The 15,187-nt window shown below is 45.4% G+C and overlaps 1 protein-coding gene across 1 annotated transcript in view; it reads right to left on the bottom strand.

Annotated features, from left to right (window-relative positions):
* LOC126519136 (uncharacterized) overlaps positions 1-15,187 on the bottom strand; it is a 127,906-nt gene that overhangs the window by 66,510 nt on the left and 46,209 nt on the right. Inside the window, exons 8-9 of the mRNA XM_050168740.3 lie at positions 5,659-5,694; positions 4,376-4,428 (exon numbers count right to left, since the gene is read on the bottom strand). Of these exons, the coding sequence (XP_050024697.1) occupies positions 4,376-4,428; positions 5,659-5,694 (89 nt within the window). The remainder of the gene's footprint in view (positions 1-4,375; positions 4,429-5,658; positions 5,695-15,187) is intronic.

The following is a 15,187-nucleotide window of genomic DNA, read 5'->3' as shown; positions in this document are numbered from 1 at the left end:
CTGAAATTTGCGCGCGCTGGCATGCGCAAATCTCGGAGGCCATGACTGCCGTAAGAATGGCAACAGCGCTAAAAAAGGGGCTTGTGTTTTTAGTTACGGCGTAACAATGTTTTCTTGTGTATCGAAATTACAGTCCGACGCTATCAGGTCTGTTGGTTGTAGGTCGTACTTTACGATTTTTCTGATGCAATTTACCTGGATAAATTCAATTATTTCAGTAACTTCGTCGCGCTACATGCAGGGCCTGCGTGGTTGGGTACGCGTTTTCCGAAGTTATTTTTGCGAAACGGCGCTCGACGCGAAACGTGGGACGCCGACGGCAGATTATTAACACTATCGCGTTAATAATGACACCTTTACAAACATGCAAAATTTAATCATCAGTAAATATACAGCAGTCGTCGACTAGTTGCGTTAGATGCCTGTTGACGCAGAAACCACAAGAATCACCCGTATTTTTTAAGTGGTGAAAGCAGCTAAAAGCTCGGAATGCGGCTATCTCTAATTCCGCTAGCATTGCGGCATCACACGAACTGTGCAGCCACATATAAATAAAAAATACGGAAATTTTTAGTCACCAATTTGGTTTGATGCTAGAACCCGATGCTATGATATGGGTGCTATGCCGTTGCTTCCTAGCAGTATTGTGTTGCCCACTCACACACACACAAACAAAAAAAAAGCACGAGCCAAAAGAAATATGAAATACAACGTTATATATTAGCACTATGCATTACTGCCCTTGTTGAGCAATTTATCATACGAGTTACATAAGCGGCAGCGTAAGAAAATAAAAATATTGTTTGGTAGACTTAATTACCCTCAATAGCATTGCTAAATCAGTAAATATTGTAAGCATGTGGTTTCACGGCCTCCGAGATGTATCACTCTTATTCCGGTCCGCGGTGCTCAAGCCGGCGGACATCCACCGGCAGCTGTTTCCACTTACGCATCCTTCGTGCGGCCCCGATGTGACGCTGTCAGATTACCTCAGTTTGGGAAGTTTTTTGAAGGCTTCGCGTGGTCATCGGTTCACATCAGATGACGAGGTCCGGCAAGTGGTGCGCACCTGGTTTCGTGGGCAACCTAAACACCTCCCCGGTCGAGGAAGAAAAGCTGCTTGCAGGATACTGAAAGTTTATCACCGTGCAGGGGTGTATGTTGGAAAATGAAAAATGTAGCTCTATAGCTCCATCAATGTAGTAAACTATATATCTGATCTGTAAATTGCATTTAAAGTTAAGGTGTTGACAGTCTTGGGGTACTTCATGCACTTTTCTGGCGAACTATCAATTTTATAGGTAGCTTTGTATCTATCTATCTATCTATCTATCTATCTATCTATCTATCTATCTATCTATCTATCTATCTATCTATCTATCTATCTATCTATCTATCTATCTATCTATCTATCTATCTCTTTTGTATCTAACCGCTTTCTCCCCGACCTCGGTCACGGGTTAGCCCACCATCGAATGGGTAGCTCACCAGGCTGCTGTGGTAAGGGAACAGGCTTCAAAACCAACCGTCAGACCAATTTATGTCACTGAGTATGTGACAATGTGCACATATTTGCTGCTCTAAAACAAACCCCTTTCACGCCGACACGGATAACTGTATATGCGGGACTCAGTAGCTACCCAATTTTTGAAGAAACGCTTTCACGCCGTTTTGGAGCATTTTGCACGTGCCACTCTGTCTGTGCTGATCTCCAATTAATCTTTGTGATGTAAACTTGGTTCAGTGGGCATGTACCGGCAGGGGTGTTCCGCTCTTCAGTGAACGTCTTTGATACCAGCTTGGGTAATTAGGTATGTGCCGCTCTACAATCACAAGAAAATGCTTTAAATGTATACGATGATGCGTGGAAACGAACCCACGTCACAACTCTTCCCCAAGCACATCGTGACACGACGATTTAGTAGGGTGCGCCATAAATGCACTGGGTATGGGCGGCTTTTCAATCCAAGTATTTCACGCCGATGCCTTACTGAGCTGCGCCATGTGCAATGCGTATGTTCCGCTCTTCAATGGACAAATTTTGGTCCTTGCGTGGGTGCCACTGGGTGTGCGGCAAGCGAGGGAACAATTTTCAGCGTTAGCAGGCACCGACCTGCCAGATTTCTTGTATCGCATGCCATCTGCAGGCTTAAATAAATTAAATGTCGCAACGAGTCCACAAAGGAGCGCGAGAAGAAGCCATGAAGACGCGTTTCTCAGCATTCGCATGCACCAGCGCGCCATGGATTTCGGAGGTCACGCGCAGGCTTCCCGGCGTCGGTGCCAGACGAGGCCAAGTTTTCTTAGGAAAATGCGAAATAGGAGCACTGTTACAGCGCACGTCTTCTAGGGTGACAATACGTTGTGTAGCTATATGTATTCAATGCTAAACATGTTACCGTCGACAGACATCATGAGATGGGTTGCGCAAATTTGTTGAACGAACGAAAGAAAGTCAGGTAGTTCGGCTTTGAAGAGCCTCCTGCTTGTTTCTAAAGAAATATACTTTGGCGTCCTTCCGCTTTTATTTGGAGGAAGAAATTAACCGACGATTACACTAGTGCCTATTGCGAAATTTCAGCGCAGATCTAAACATGTTTTCATGTCGAGATATATTGGATGACGTGGACAGTTTGTCTCTTGCGGCACGTTGCAAAGAGAGCGAAGTGTGGCACTTCTGTCTCGCTGATCTGGACATCACGAGAGCCAGCGCAGAAGCGAAGGCGCGATTTACAGAAGCCGCCGCCGAAAGACTTCCCAGACGACGGGCGCTACTCCGGCGCCATCTCGTATTCATTGCCGCCGCACTACGCTTTTCTTCTCACCTTTCGCCATACTCACCTCCTCCGCTTTCCTCCACGCGTCTTTCATCATTCACTTTTATATTTTGCTGTGCTCATTCTCTCTGTTACGTCGACGCTGGCAGTCGCCGTAGGAACTGGCGCTTAAGAGCTGCCCTCTAAAATGTGGCAGTATATTGTTTATTTAATGGCAAAATATTCTCTGGGTAATTCACGCGCTTACCAGGACCAATGCGTGTATGTATGTATGTATGTATGTATGTATGTATGTATGTATGTATGTATGTATGTATGTATGTATGTATGTATGTATGTATGTATGTATGTATGTATGTATGTATGTATGTATGTAACCATTTTCCAGCCTACCTAAGTCACTAGGTAATCCTTGGCCGAGCAGGTAGCGGATTGGGCGGCTGTGCTGAGGGAACATGTTTCGAAAGGAACCATCGAACCAACTTGGCTGATCGAGTATGTGGCAACATGTACATACGTGCAGCTCACCTACGAACTTCTTCCATGCCGACACGGGGCACTGTACATGCGGTACTTGGTAGGCAATGCTGTCCGAAGAAACTTTTTGACGCCGAATTGAAGCATTCGGTATGTGCCATTCGGCCTGTGGCTGTCTCAATGAACTTCTTTAACGCCAATTTGGTTAACTATTCTTGTGCCACAGGGTATGTGCCCTTCTACAATGACGAAACGCATCTCTTACGTTTCTGCCATGCTAAGCGGAATCAAATCTATGTCAGAGCGGTTCTTCAAGGACAGCAGCCCCAAGGATTACCAGGTTGCGTCATAAATGCATCGGGTGTACACCACTTTCAACGAACGCCTTTCACGCCCACACTTTGGCGAGCTGGGCCACAAATACATTGGATATGTGTCACTCTTCAATAAACAACTCGCAAACTTAAGTTACGGGGTATTTGCCACTGAGTGTGCGGCAAGCGAGAGAACTATTCTTCGGGTTCGCACGCACCGGTGTGCCACGCTTTTCGTATCGGAGGTCACGTGCGCACTTCTCGGCAGCACCACTAGGTGACGCAGTGTGTGCACAAAAAAGCGAAAGTCAGGGGCCAGGTTGCCTCATGACGCGTTTCACGGCATTTGAACGCACTCGCGTGCCATGCACTGCGGATGTCATGCGCAGGTATGACATCCGCAGTGACATCCGCATACACGCCTCCTACATAACTCGTTTCGACGGTGGCACTACGTTGTGTCCCTATATCGGTTCAATGCTAACGCATTAGCGTCGACAATCATAGTTAGATTGCGAAAGACCAGCCCCGCTGCAGTACACGCCTCCTACATAACTGGTTTCGAATGGCACTACGTTGTGTCGCTTTATTGGTTCAATGCTAACGCATTAGCGTCGACAATCATCGTTAGATTGCTTCTGCCGCATATTTTTTTTTTTCTTTCTACAAGCCACTGAGTGTGAGATAATTGGCTTAATTAACACGGCAAGCTGGGCGAGTTGGTGATTGAACATGTTCCTATGGGTGGGCAGTGCAACCCGGACGAAAGACATGAGGAAGTACACGATACGAGCGTAATTGACTTACCCGATGCTAATGCCGAGGGTATCGCAAGGGACGAACTCGAAGCTCTGGTAGAGCTGTAATTTGAAATAAATTTAGCCCACCATTATCATTTTCCTCGTATATTAGGTCTCGTAAACTAAATATAACTTGCCATTGCTTGGAATGCATCTATACCATTCTTAATGATCTCTGCATAGTAGTCCCGCATACGTGCATCGCTCTTATTTCGACAGCAACCCCATAGGCGATTTGGCTGTCAGGGGCACCGTTAACGTTCTCGGGCTGTCCTGCTATCAAAGGCGCAAGCGACGCTCGCGTGCCGAGGGAGGTTTAGATGGTCGGCAAAGACGTGGTTGTGTTGGGTTGCAAAACCAAAGAAGCGTTGTAGGCGCGCCGTCAGCGCTCTGCTCAAGCGGCTAGTTGTCGGAGCCAGGACAGCGTTCTGCCTTTCCCCCTGCTGGCATGAGCGTTATGCGCCCGCATAGTTTCAGTACACCAGCGTTAGTACTGAGCGTTTCAGTGAAGGAAGCCCTCGAATGCCCGCAAAGTGCCCGAAGTAGCCAGTCACACGGCAATTTCGCATATATTGCGGGCTTCTTTCGCGCTCAACAAAACACTCTTATGTAGCACGTATTGTGGAACAGAAATCTGCATCAGAAGTTTTTCATGTCGCTCTACAATTTCTTCAGTTACACTTTTCACCTAATTGTATTATTTGGGAAGTTTATTATTAAGTAAGACTAATGATCTAATCAGGATAAATGAAAAAAATATAGTTTGAATATCTCCAAGCAACGGCAAACAAAATTTCTACCTTTTTTTACCAAAAAAAAGTTTACCTTTGTTCTTTCCAGCGGCGTGGCATTTGTATATTTTTCATTTCTGGCTAAAGTTAGCTTGGACATCCTGCACAAGCAGTGGTTGAGTACGAGTGACAGAATTCAAATGAGGAGCGCCTTCGTCATCGGGCAAGTATTTCGACCTCCCGGGTCTAATCATGTCCAGCACTTACCTCAATTTCTCGATTACTAAGGCTCTGTTCGCGATAATATCGACATCATAGAGATTTGCCAGCTCTAGTGTATCACTTTAGCTTGAATTTATCTTCGCCTTCAGTGTACTTTTAAAGGAAAATTATGTTTCAAGGAAAAGGAAACGTGCGCAGATTCGCTATATACTTTCCTTTGGGTATGTTGTGAGCAAACGTCCTCAATATTTTCTCTGTATTGCTCGCGGTATTACCATCAGACGGAATGAAGTGCGCGACTTCTCGAAACTTACCGAATTTCCCCACAAATACTTACCCCTAAATGCCAAGTCTCGTCCAGGAAGGTAGCATTCTGTAAAACACAGCAGCGCATTAATTTGTATTACCATTTTGATGATTTTGTCACTAGATTTAGCGACTTGCTTGTCTGTTTTGCAAAACAAAAATTACTATTTAGCCACCAGAACGACATGACAGAAAAACTGGCAACATTTTAGTGACCTTGAAGTTAGGAATGTTGCTTCAAATATAACCTTCTAAATCGTAATTTATTGGTCAAAAGCTACAATTCAACGGCCGCATTTGGCTGTGCGATGTGCGGAATCTCTCACTGCAATAAATCAATGGTTGCCTTCACATCGGTAGTGCTCACACTGTGCTTCACATCATGGTGGTTTAAACAGGATCCACAGTGCGCTGAAAAAGTGCAGGCTTTTTTTTTTTCAACTTGTTCACGGAGCCCATTTCACGGAGTGGGCACGGAGGCACGGCCAGGAGCAGTATGTTTCAATTTCCCCGCTTCTGCCTTTTACAGGCTTACCTGGCTCCTTTTCTGGTTCTGCAAGCTTCGTCGGTGCAAGCATCGCCATGTTGCACACGCGCATGGCCGTTCCCGTCCCGCAACTGCAGTTACCGACTGCCTGACTTTCAGCCACAAACGAAATCATGGCCAGATGCAAGCACTATCGTCCCATCCTTCTGCGCATGGTCTCCTTCCAGGATGACGTCACAGCCAGGAGCGGACATAAATGGACGGCGGTGCAGCGGTCTCTTCAGTGGGCACGGAGGCACGGCCAGGAGCAGTATGCTTTAATTTTCCCGCTTCTGCCTTTTACAGGTCTGTAAGACATATTCTTTGTACGCTAAGACAAATGGTAATCGTTGTTTGGTCCTGCTTCCGTGCCCGGAAGTGCTTGCTAACATTGCCTGTGATTGTTTTTCGATGCTTTTTTTGTTACTTCGTTCCGGTGATGTGGAAGCAAATCCGGGCCCTGACAGGTGAACTAAAGCCCTGCTCGATATGGATTCATTGCCTGATGACCCTTCCGAAAAGATGACAGTCATATTTACCCTAATTAAAGACCTTCATACGCGCTCAACTCATTCCGCTAAAGTCCAGAACGAGTTGGCAACTGATGTTAAAGATATAAGGACGAGCCAAAAGAAAATCGAAGCTCAAGTTTCATCAATCCAGAAGAGGCTTGATGAGCTTGAAACAAAAACTAAATCGATTGAGCTCCTAGAGCGCACTGTTGATCACGTAGAGGACTCGGTCAAGTCGGTTGACGCCCATCTTGGCCATTTAGAATCGCGCCTGAACGAGCAAGAGGACCGCTCCCGGCGCAACAAAATAATTATTCGAGGCATTCCAGATTCTCAAGAATCGTGGGAACAATCCGAGTCCAAGATTAGGTCCATCTTCGCAGGTGCGCTTGACGCCCTGTCTGTCAACGCGATCGAGCGCGCATATCGCTTAGGATCATATTCGCAAAACAAATGCCGCCCTATGATCGTCAAATTTTCTGATTTCAAATTAAAAGAAAAAGTTCTTTCAGCAAGAGCAATACTGAAAGAGAAAAATATAAGCATTAGCGAAGACTTTTGTGCAGCCACACGTGAAGTGAGGCGCAAGCTATTCCAGTTTGCTAAAGATCAACCTGGCACACCCGCCTACCAAGTACGTTACAAAAAGTTAATAATAAATAAGAAACAGTATGTCTACGACCCGATAAGTCAATGTGTCAAAAAAAAACGAGTTGTCACGAACACGCAGAGCTGCAGACAATACAGAGCATGCGCCTGAGCAGTCGACGTCCCCTGCTCGCTCTGTGAGATAGGAACGCGACAGGGTCAACAAACACAACCTATCGAATACTTCAGTTCTTTTTACTAACATCCGAAGCATTATCAACAAACGCGTTGCACTGGAATCGGCCATCGACACGTGCGGGCCGGCCATTATCGCGTTAACCGAAACATGGCTTCATCCACAAATCGGAGACCATGAATTATTCATGAACTCGTGCGATTTTTCTCTTTGCCGCTGTGACCGCGATACACGCCAAGGAGGCGGTGTACTGCTGGCGATAAATAAAAGGCTCCCTTCAAATTGCATTAAAATTGCATCTAGTCTGGAGATTGTATGGGCAGTCGTTAAACTAGCATATCAAAAAATATATTGGGTGTCTTCTATCGCCCCCTGAATTTCACTGCAACATTTGTAAGCGATTTACACGATGCCATTCATAGTGTTTGCTCTCGTCACACAACAGTGCCAATTTTCTTGCTTGGTGATTTTAATATGCCAGATATTATGGGGTACAATGATCCCCCCACAGTGTATCCTAACTCCTCTATGGCGCGAGACTTCTTAGAATTGTGCAATACCTTTTCGCTGACCCAAATCGTTAAGGAACCGACAAGAATAATCACGTCTGTTTGCAATACACTTGACCTTGTTTTTACTGCCCGACCCGATCTTATTTCCGACCTAACATGTTCGCCAGGTATCAGCGATCATTGCCTACTTTCATTTAAAGTTTGCCTCGAGCGACCTAAACCGATTAAAAAGATCAAGACATTAAGAAATTATAACAAGGCTGACTTTCTTTCAATTAATAAAGAACTCTCAGTGTTCCTTGATGAATACTTGCGTGAAATTGAATGCCGTAATGTTCAGTCAAACTGGAGTATCTTTGTTAATAAAGTGATTGAATTAACAGATAGGCATATCCCTATTTACAGGATCACCTCTAATCTAAAGAAACCATGGTATAATCATCAGCTAAAACGCTTGTCTAATAAAAAAAAGCCCCTGTTTAAATCGGCTAAACTAAGCCGTACCAATGTTCGTTGGTCAGCCTACAAACAGAGTGCCGATGAGTACTCGCAGGCCCTAAAAGACGCCAAAGATAACTTCCTAAGCAGCACATCACCTTGTGTGCGTAAAACTAACCCTAAACAATTTTGGCGCACGGGTAACTTTAAAGACAATAATATAATAGCGCTCAGTGATGTTAATGGTGACGCTATACCGGCCAACCAGTGTCCCGGAGTACTAAATGAAGTTTTCGCATAACATTTCTCGTTTCCTAGCAATTCCACTCCACCACACCTACGACCATATGACCATGATGTGACGTTCCCTCTCATTATCAGCTATGATGGTGTCGCGAGCATCATTAAGTCACTAAAACCATCCTCTGCGCCGGGTAGTCATCACATTAATGTGAAATTCCTTCAAAGCACAGTTTGTTACACATCAATCATCTTAACTAAAATTTTCCAGCAATCATTGCACGATGGTTTTCTTTCATCCGAGTGGAAAGTAGGGAAGGTAATTTCAATTCATAAATCGGGCAATTAGCATTCCCCTCTAAACTACAGACCGATTTCGCTCACAAGTATACCTTGTAAGATACTAGAGCATTTCTTGGCTTCTCATCTTGCTACTTTTTTGGAGTCGAATTCATTTTTCGCACCATCACAGCGTGGATTTCGCAAATCATACTCCTGTGAAACCCAACACTTTTTGTACACAAACTAAACGCCATTCTTGTCAATAGGTCCTTGGCTGACTGCATTTTCCTTGACTTTGCTAAAGCCTTTGACAAAGTGTGTCACAAACTGCTCATCTATAAATTACGACTACTTAAGCTCGATCCCTGTATTTTAATCTGGATTGAAAGTTTCCTTGCTAACCGTTCTCAGTTTGTTTCAGCTAACGGCGCGAATTCTGATGAATGCACAGTCCATTCTGGTGTACCGCAGGGCTCAGTCCTCGGTCCTCTTCTTTTCCTCATCTATATTAACGATTTACCATCCTGCGTTTCCTCATCAGTTCATTTGTTTGCCGATGATTGCGTAATTTTCCGAGAAATAACAAGTTCAAATGACGCCGCTCTTCTTCAAGCTGACATTAACGCAGTCTTTGAGTGGTGTAATATATGGCTTATGGAACTGAACATTAAAAAATGCAAATTCATGCCAGTGTCTAGAAAGATTACTAGTTTACCCACTTATCACTTAAATAATTTACTACTCGACAGCGTATCATCATATAAGTACCTCGGAGTTCACATCAGTAGCAATCTAACATGGGATACTCACATCTCTCATGTTGTCTGCAACGCTAATCGCATGCTCGGATATCTTCGTCGTAACTTTGCAAAATCGCCTTCGTCTCTCAAACTAATGCTATATAAAACACTCATTCGCCCTAAGTTAGAATATGCCGCTTCGGTTTGGGATCCGCATTATAATACTTTGGTACATACGCTTGAAATGGTGCAAAATAATTCCGTCCGTTTTATACTCTCTAATTACAGTCGAATCGCGAGGATCACGGTAATGAAAGATAACCTTAATCTACCTATGCTTGCTTCTCGACGTGCGAGGCTTCGCTTAAGCCTTTTTCACAAACTGTATCATCATCCCTACCTGCGTGATTTACTAATACTTCCTCCCCATTACGTTTCGCACCGTTTGGATCATGCTCATAAAGTTGGCATTCCGTTGTGTAAAACAGAATCATTCCTACATTCCTACATATCACGCACATCAAATGATTGGAATTGCCTTCCCAAATTGGTAGTAACAATTTCAGATCATGAAAAATTTGTGACTTCGTTAACCAATGCTCTATAACATCTTGTTTTTGTTTGCCTCTTTATAGCTATTATTGTATAATTAGAAAAACTGGACTGCTTCTTTGTATATATATGGTATTTTTTTATAACATGTATTTTGCCTCTTCATAACTACTATCGCATAATTAGAAACACTGTGCTGCTTCTTGTAGTTAAAATATTGTTTTTTGTGTTTTGTACCACTCCCCTCTGTAATGTCTGTTGACCCTGAGGGTATCATCAATAAATAAATAAACAGTCCTGCACTGTCATTAAATATGTTGGAATACAATGAATTTGCAAAATTTGTCTTAAATGTCCCTTAACTTATGGCAATCAAGTTTCTTACGAAATTTGGAAGGCAGAAACTGAATTACAAGACAGATGGACTGCCGAAAGACTTATAAATTGGAGCGGGAAGGCGTTTTCACGCGTCTGAACAAATTGCTTCATGTTTTAAGGGTTTTCGGACAAACCAGTACTGCGACGAACTTTCACATAGATCAACAGGACATAGCGCATTATTTCAGCTGTGTAAAATCACGTATTTGTCATCCACGCGCGTGTAGCAGAAATTGCTTTTGTTTGCAGGAGCACCGAGCACTAGAAAGTTTGCAGGGTAATGTGTGACGGTGTGCCTTTGCGTGCTTTAGGAAGTTGAGATTACTCGTCTTCCTTTTAATTATTCCGTATCTGGAACCGCGCATCCTTAAGTTAAATGGTCAATATCAGCTGTTAACGTCTGCTTTTCGTTAAGCATGATAGTGAAGTAAACCACATCACACTGCTGGCAAATTCATTGTTTATTCCTCACAGACATTAATCATATAGACAAACGTGAAACGTTTCGGTAAATGATTTATGCGAAGTTATTGTATACTTTATTTTTCAGAAATGCTCACGCTATAAAAATTTGCTAGAAAGCTCCAGCGGCTACTTTAAAAACATGGCGACAAGCTTTAGCGGAAATTTAGCGTGTTTCGTGTACCATTTCATTGACACGCTTGAAAAATTAGGGCAACGTTCGCATCCAAACACCAGCTTTGAACAGCAGTGGCAAGACCCTTAAAACATTATGGCAAAACCAGCCGAAAGCATCTGTGCGAAGAAAGCCAAACATATTAATCTCATCAACACGTCTCGTAAAAAAAAAAAAATCACCTAAGAAATGCTCGGGACTTGTCCAAGTATACCTAAGCGTCTTCGCACTTGCTCATCTACGCGCAGCCCGGTGTCATTATCAATGTTATAAAACCTTATAAGACCAGTGTAAACCCTTACCAAGCCTTATCCATCGTTATGAACGTTATCGGACATTATACAACCCTTATCAAATCTTATTCGTCCTTATCAACCTTATCGGACTTCATCCGACCTGTCTCCTCCCTTACCGGCGATTATTAGCCTTATAAGGTTGCTACAACCATTATAAGCCCTTATCACTCTTTACCACCTCATCTGTGTCGAACCATTATCAACCGTGATGAAACCCACGTGACACCCCATCACTCCTTATCATCCTCATCTATTGACTGCTTATCTGTTTGGGTGTAAACTTTTCTTACACTTTAAAACAAAATTACACTCTTTGGGTCCTACTTGCCACACAGCAATAAACGTGATCTGTCTTGTCCGTATTTCCATTCTTTAACACTGCGAGCCCGGTACTTCCCAGTAACGAAAGGCATGCGCGTTGTCGGCATGACATAGCATTCCGGACCGGAAAGTAGCGGGCGCGGCGTTTTCAAGAAAGGAAACAGAAGCAAGGCAGACGACGATTATTGTTGTGTGGCAGATATACACCCATAAAGAGTGTACATTTGTCTAACAGTGTAGAGTGCAGTTGCAAAGCATCGTATAATAACCGAAGAGTGCGCTCGACCACTCCGCCGGAGCCCTTATGGAGTTTCAACGCGAGAACACGAAGCTATTCAGCTACAAGTCGACGAAATGCTGCACGACGACATCATCCAGTCGTTGAAAAGCCCGTGGGTATCTTCTGTAGTCTTGGTGAAGGAATAGGACGTAACCTTACGTTTCTGCGTCGATTATCGTCGACTGAACAAGATCACTAAAAAGGACGTATACCCGCTACCACGGAAAGACGACGCATTGGAACGGCTCTGCAATGCTAAATACTTCTCGTCGGTGGATCTCAAGTCCAGCTACTGGCTAATAGAAGTTGACGAAAGAGATCGCGAAAAGACCACCTTCATCACGCGCGACGACCTCTACGAGTTCAAGCTCATGCCATTCAAGGACTGTGCTCGGCACCTGCAACGGTCCAGTGCGTCATGGACACAGTTTTAGCAAGATTGAAGTGGCAGACCTGTCTTGTTTACTTGTATGACGTCGTCGTCTTCAACCGAAATTTCGACAATCACCTTAGGCGGCTTGTAACAGTACTGGAGGCCATCAAGTCATCAGGGCTCACTCTGAAGCCGGAAAAGTGCCGCTTCGCTTACGATGAGCTTCTGTTTCTGGACCCCGTCATCAGCAAATCTGGAGTCCGCCCCGACCCGCAGAAGACAGCCGCTATCGCAAAGTTCCCGCAGCCCATCCAGAAGAAGGCAGCGCTTAAGATTCGTTGCATGTGCGCCTACTACAGGCGCTTTGTCAAGGACTTTTGACGCCTCGCTGACCCGCTGCCACATGTAACAAAATTTGAAGTCGATTTCAAATGGAAAAAGCCGCAGGCAGACGCATTTCAACAACTCAAACGATGCGTGCACTCCCCGCCGGTACATGCGAACTTCGACGAAGACGCCGATACCGAAATCTACACTGACGGCAGTAGCCTAGGCATCTGTGCCGTCCTACACCAGAGTAAACGCGGACTTGAACGGGTGATAGCTTACGCTAGTCGGTGGCTGTCGAAAGCGGAAGCCAATTATTTTACAACAGAAAAGGAATACTTCACCATCGTGTGGGATACAGCAAAATTTCGCCCTTACCTCTATGGCAGGCCATTCAAAGCCGTCACTGACCATCACGCGTTCTGTTGGCTAGAGAATTTCAAAGACCCTTCAGGACGGCCGGCGTGGTGGAGCCTAAGATTGCAAGAACATGGTATCAGTGTAACCTACAAGTCCGGACGAAAACACTCTGACGCCGATTGCCTATCACGCGCCCCCATTGACCCGCCTCTGCAAGATGACGAAGATGACGACGCCTTCCTTGGAATAATAAGTGCGGAATTCTTCGCTGAATAGCAACAATCAGACCCGGAGCTGAAAAGTCTCTTCAAATATTTGGAAGGGCACACCGATGTAGTCGCTAGGGGATTTAGGCGAGGATTGTCTTCGTACTAGCTTCAAAACAACCTACCTGTAAAGAACAACTTCTCACCAGTCCACGCCAACTGCCTTCTTGCTCCCTCAGCGCTGCGTCCGGAAGCACTGCACGCCCTAGATGACGATCCGAATACTGGGCACCTCGGACTATCCCGGACACTATCGAGGATATAGGAAAAGTATTACTGGCCCCGCCTTACCGCCGACGTCTCAAGGCATGCCGAGACTCCCAGCGACCCAAGACACCAACGACAAGGACAGCGGGATTACTAGAGCCAATCGAGCCTCTTTTCCGACTATTTCATCAGATCGGGATGGACTTGCTGAGACGCTTTGCCACATCAACATATGGAAATAAGCGGATCGTCGTGTCGACGGACTACCTCAACCGCTTCGCTAAAACTGAAGCTCTGCCGAAAGGTTGTGCAGCCGAAGTGGCGCATTAATCGACTAGAACATCGTGCTGACACATCCTGCTGGAGTCCCAGAAGTCGTCATCACCGACAGAGGAATGGCATTTACAGCGGAGCTCACCCAAGCCATTCTGCAGTACAGTCGGACAAGCCACAGGAGAACAACTCCCTACCACCCATAGACGAATTGTCTTAGGGAGCGCTTGAATAAGACTCTCGCCGACATGCTAGCAATGTACATCGACGTCGAACACAAGACCTGACATGGCGTCCTGCCGTACGTAACCGTCGCTTACAATACGGCGGTGCAAGAAACAACGCAGATGACACCATTCAAGCTGGTTTACGGCAGGAACCCGACGACGACTCTCGACTCCATGCTGCCGCACGTCACTGACGAAGAGAATCTTGACGTCGCTACCTATCTCCAGCGCGCCGAAGAAGCCCGACAGCTCGCCCGCCTGCGGATCAAGAACCAGCAGCGTACCGACAGCCGACACTACAACCTCCGACGATGCTACGTCGAATACCAGCCTGGCGACCGTGTTTGGGTTTGGACCCCGATACGCCGCCGTGGACTGAATGAGAAAATATTACGCCACTATTCCAGACCCAACAAGATCATCCGACGTAATGACGCACTGGACTATGAGGGCGTGCCAGGCGGCATTTCGGATTCACCGTGGTGCCGCGCATGATCTGAAGTTGTCCACGTGGTGCGTCTTAAGCCCTTTTACGCATGCGGGCGATCTTCCTTTTTTGTTTCTTTGCTACAGGTGTTTTTGTTTATTGCTTTCGTTTGTTTGCAGCATCGGGTCAATGCTTTTTAGGAGGGGGGTATTGACACGTGTAGTTGTTTATCTTTATCGGGTGACCACGCTTCACCGCCTAACAAATGTTATCGCACAGCGCAGGACGCGCCTCCATGTATCTGAAATTTCTTGAATGTTATCGATGGTTCGATCCCCTGTCTGTTGTCACCGAACCTTGTGTAATCTGATTTCATGTATGCACGACGCGAATAATGTATAACTTTTTGGAAGGCACGCGGGCACCAGCGATTACTCTTGCACCTTCGACGACTGACGTATAAAAGCCAACGCGCTTGACCCGCTGATCAGATTTTCGACCATCGCCGAGTGTGTTCGCCGCTGTCGTTGTGCTTTGAGTGTAGCCTGTTTGTGAGGAGACAGGCTCGTCCAATAAAACACTAGTTTCACCATTCGCAGTTT

The sequence above is a fragment of the Dermacentor andersoni genome, chromosome 10 (genome assembly GCF_023375885.2).
Source record: "Dermacentor andersoni chromosome 10, qqDerAnde1_hic_scaffold, whole genome shotgun sequence".
NCBI lineage: Eukaryota > Metazoa > Arthropoda > Arachnida > Ixodida > Ixodidae > Dermacentor > Dermacentor andersoni.
This window is presented reverse-complemented; position numbering and strand designations above follow the sequence as displayed.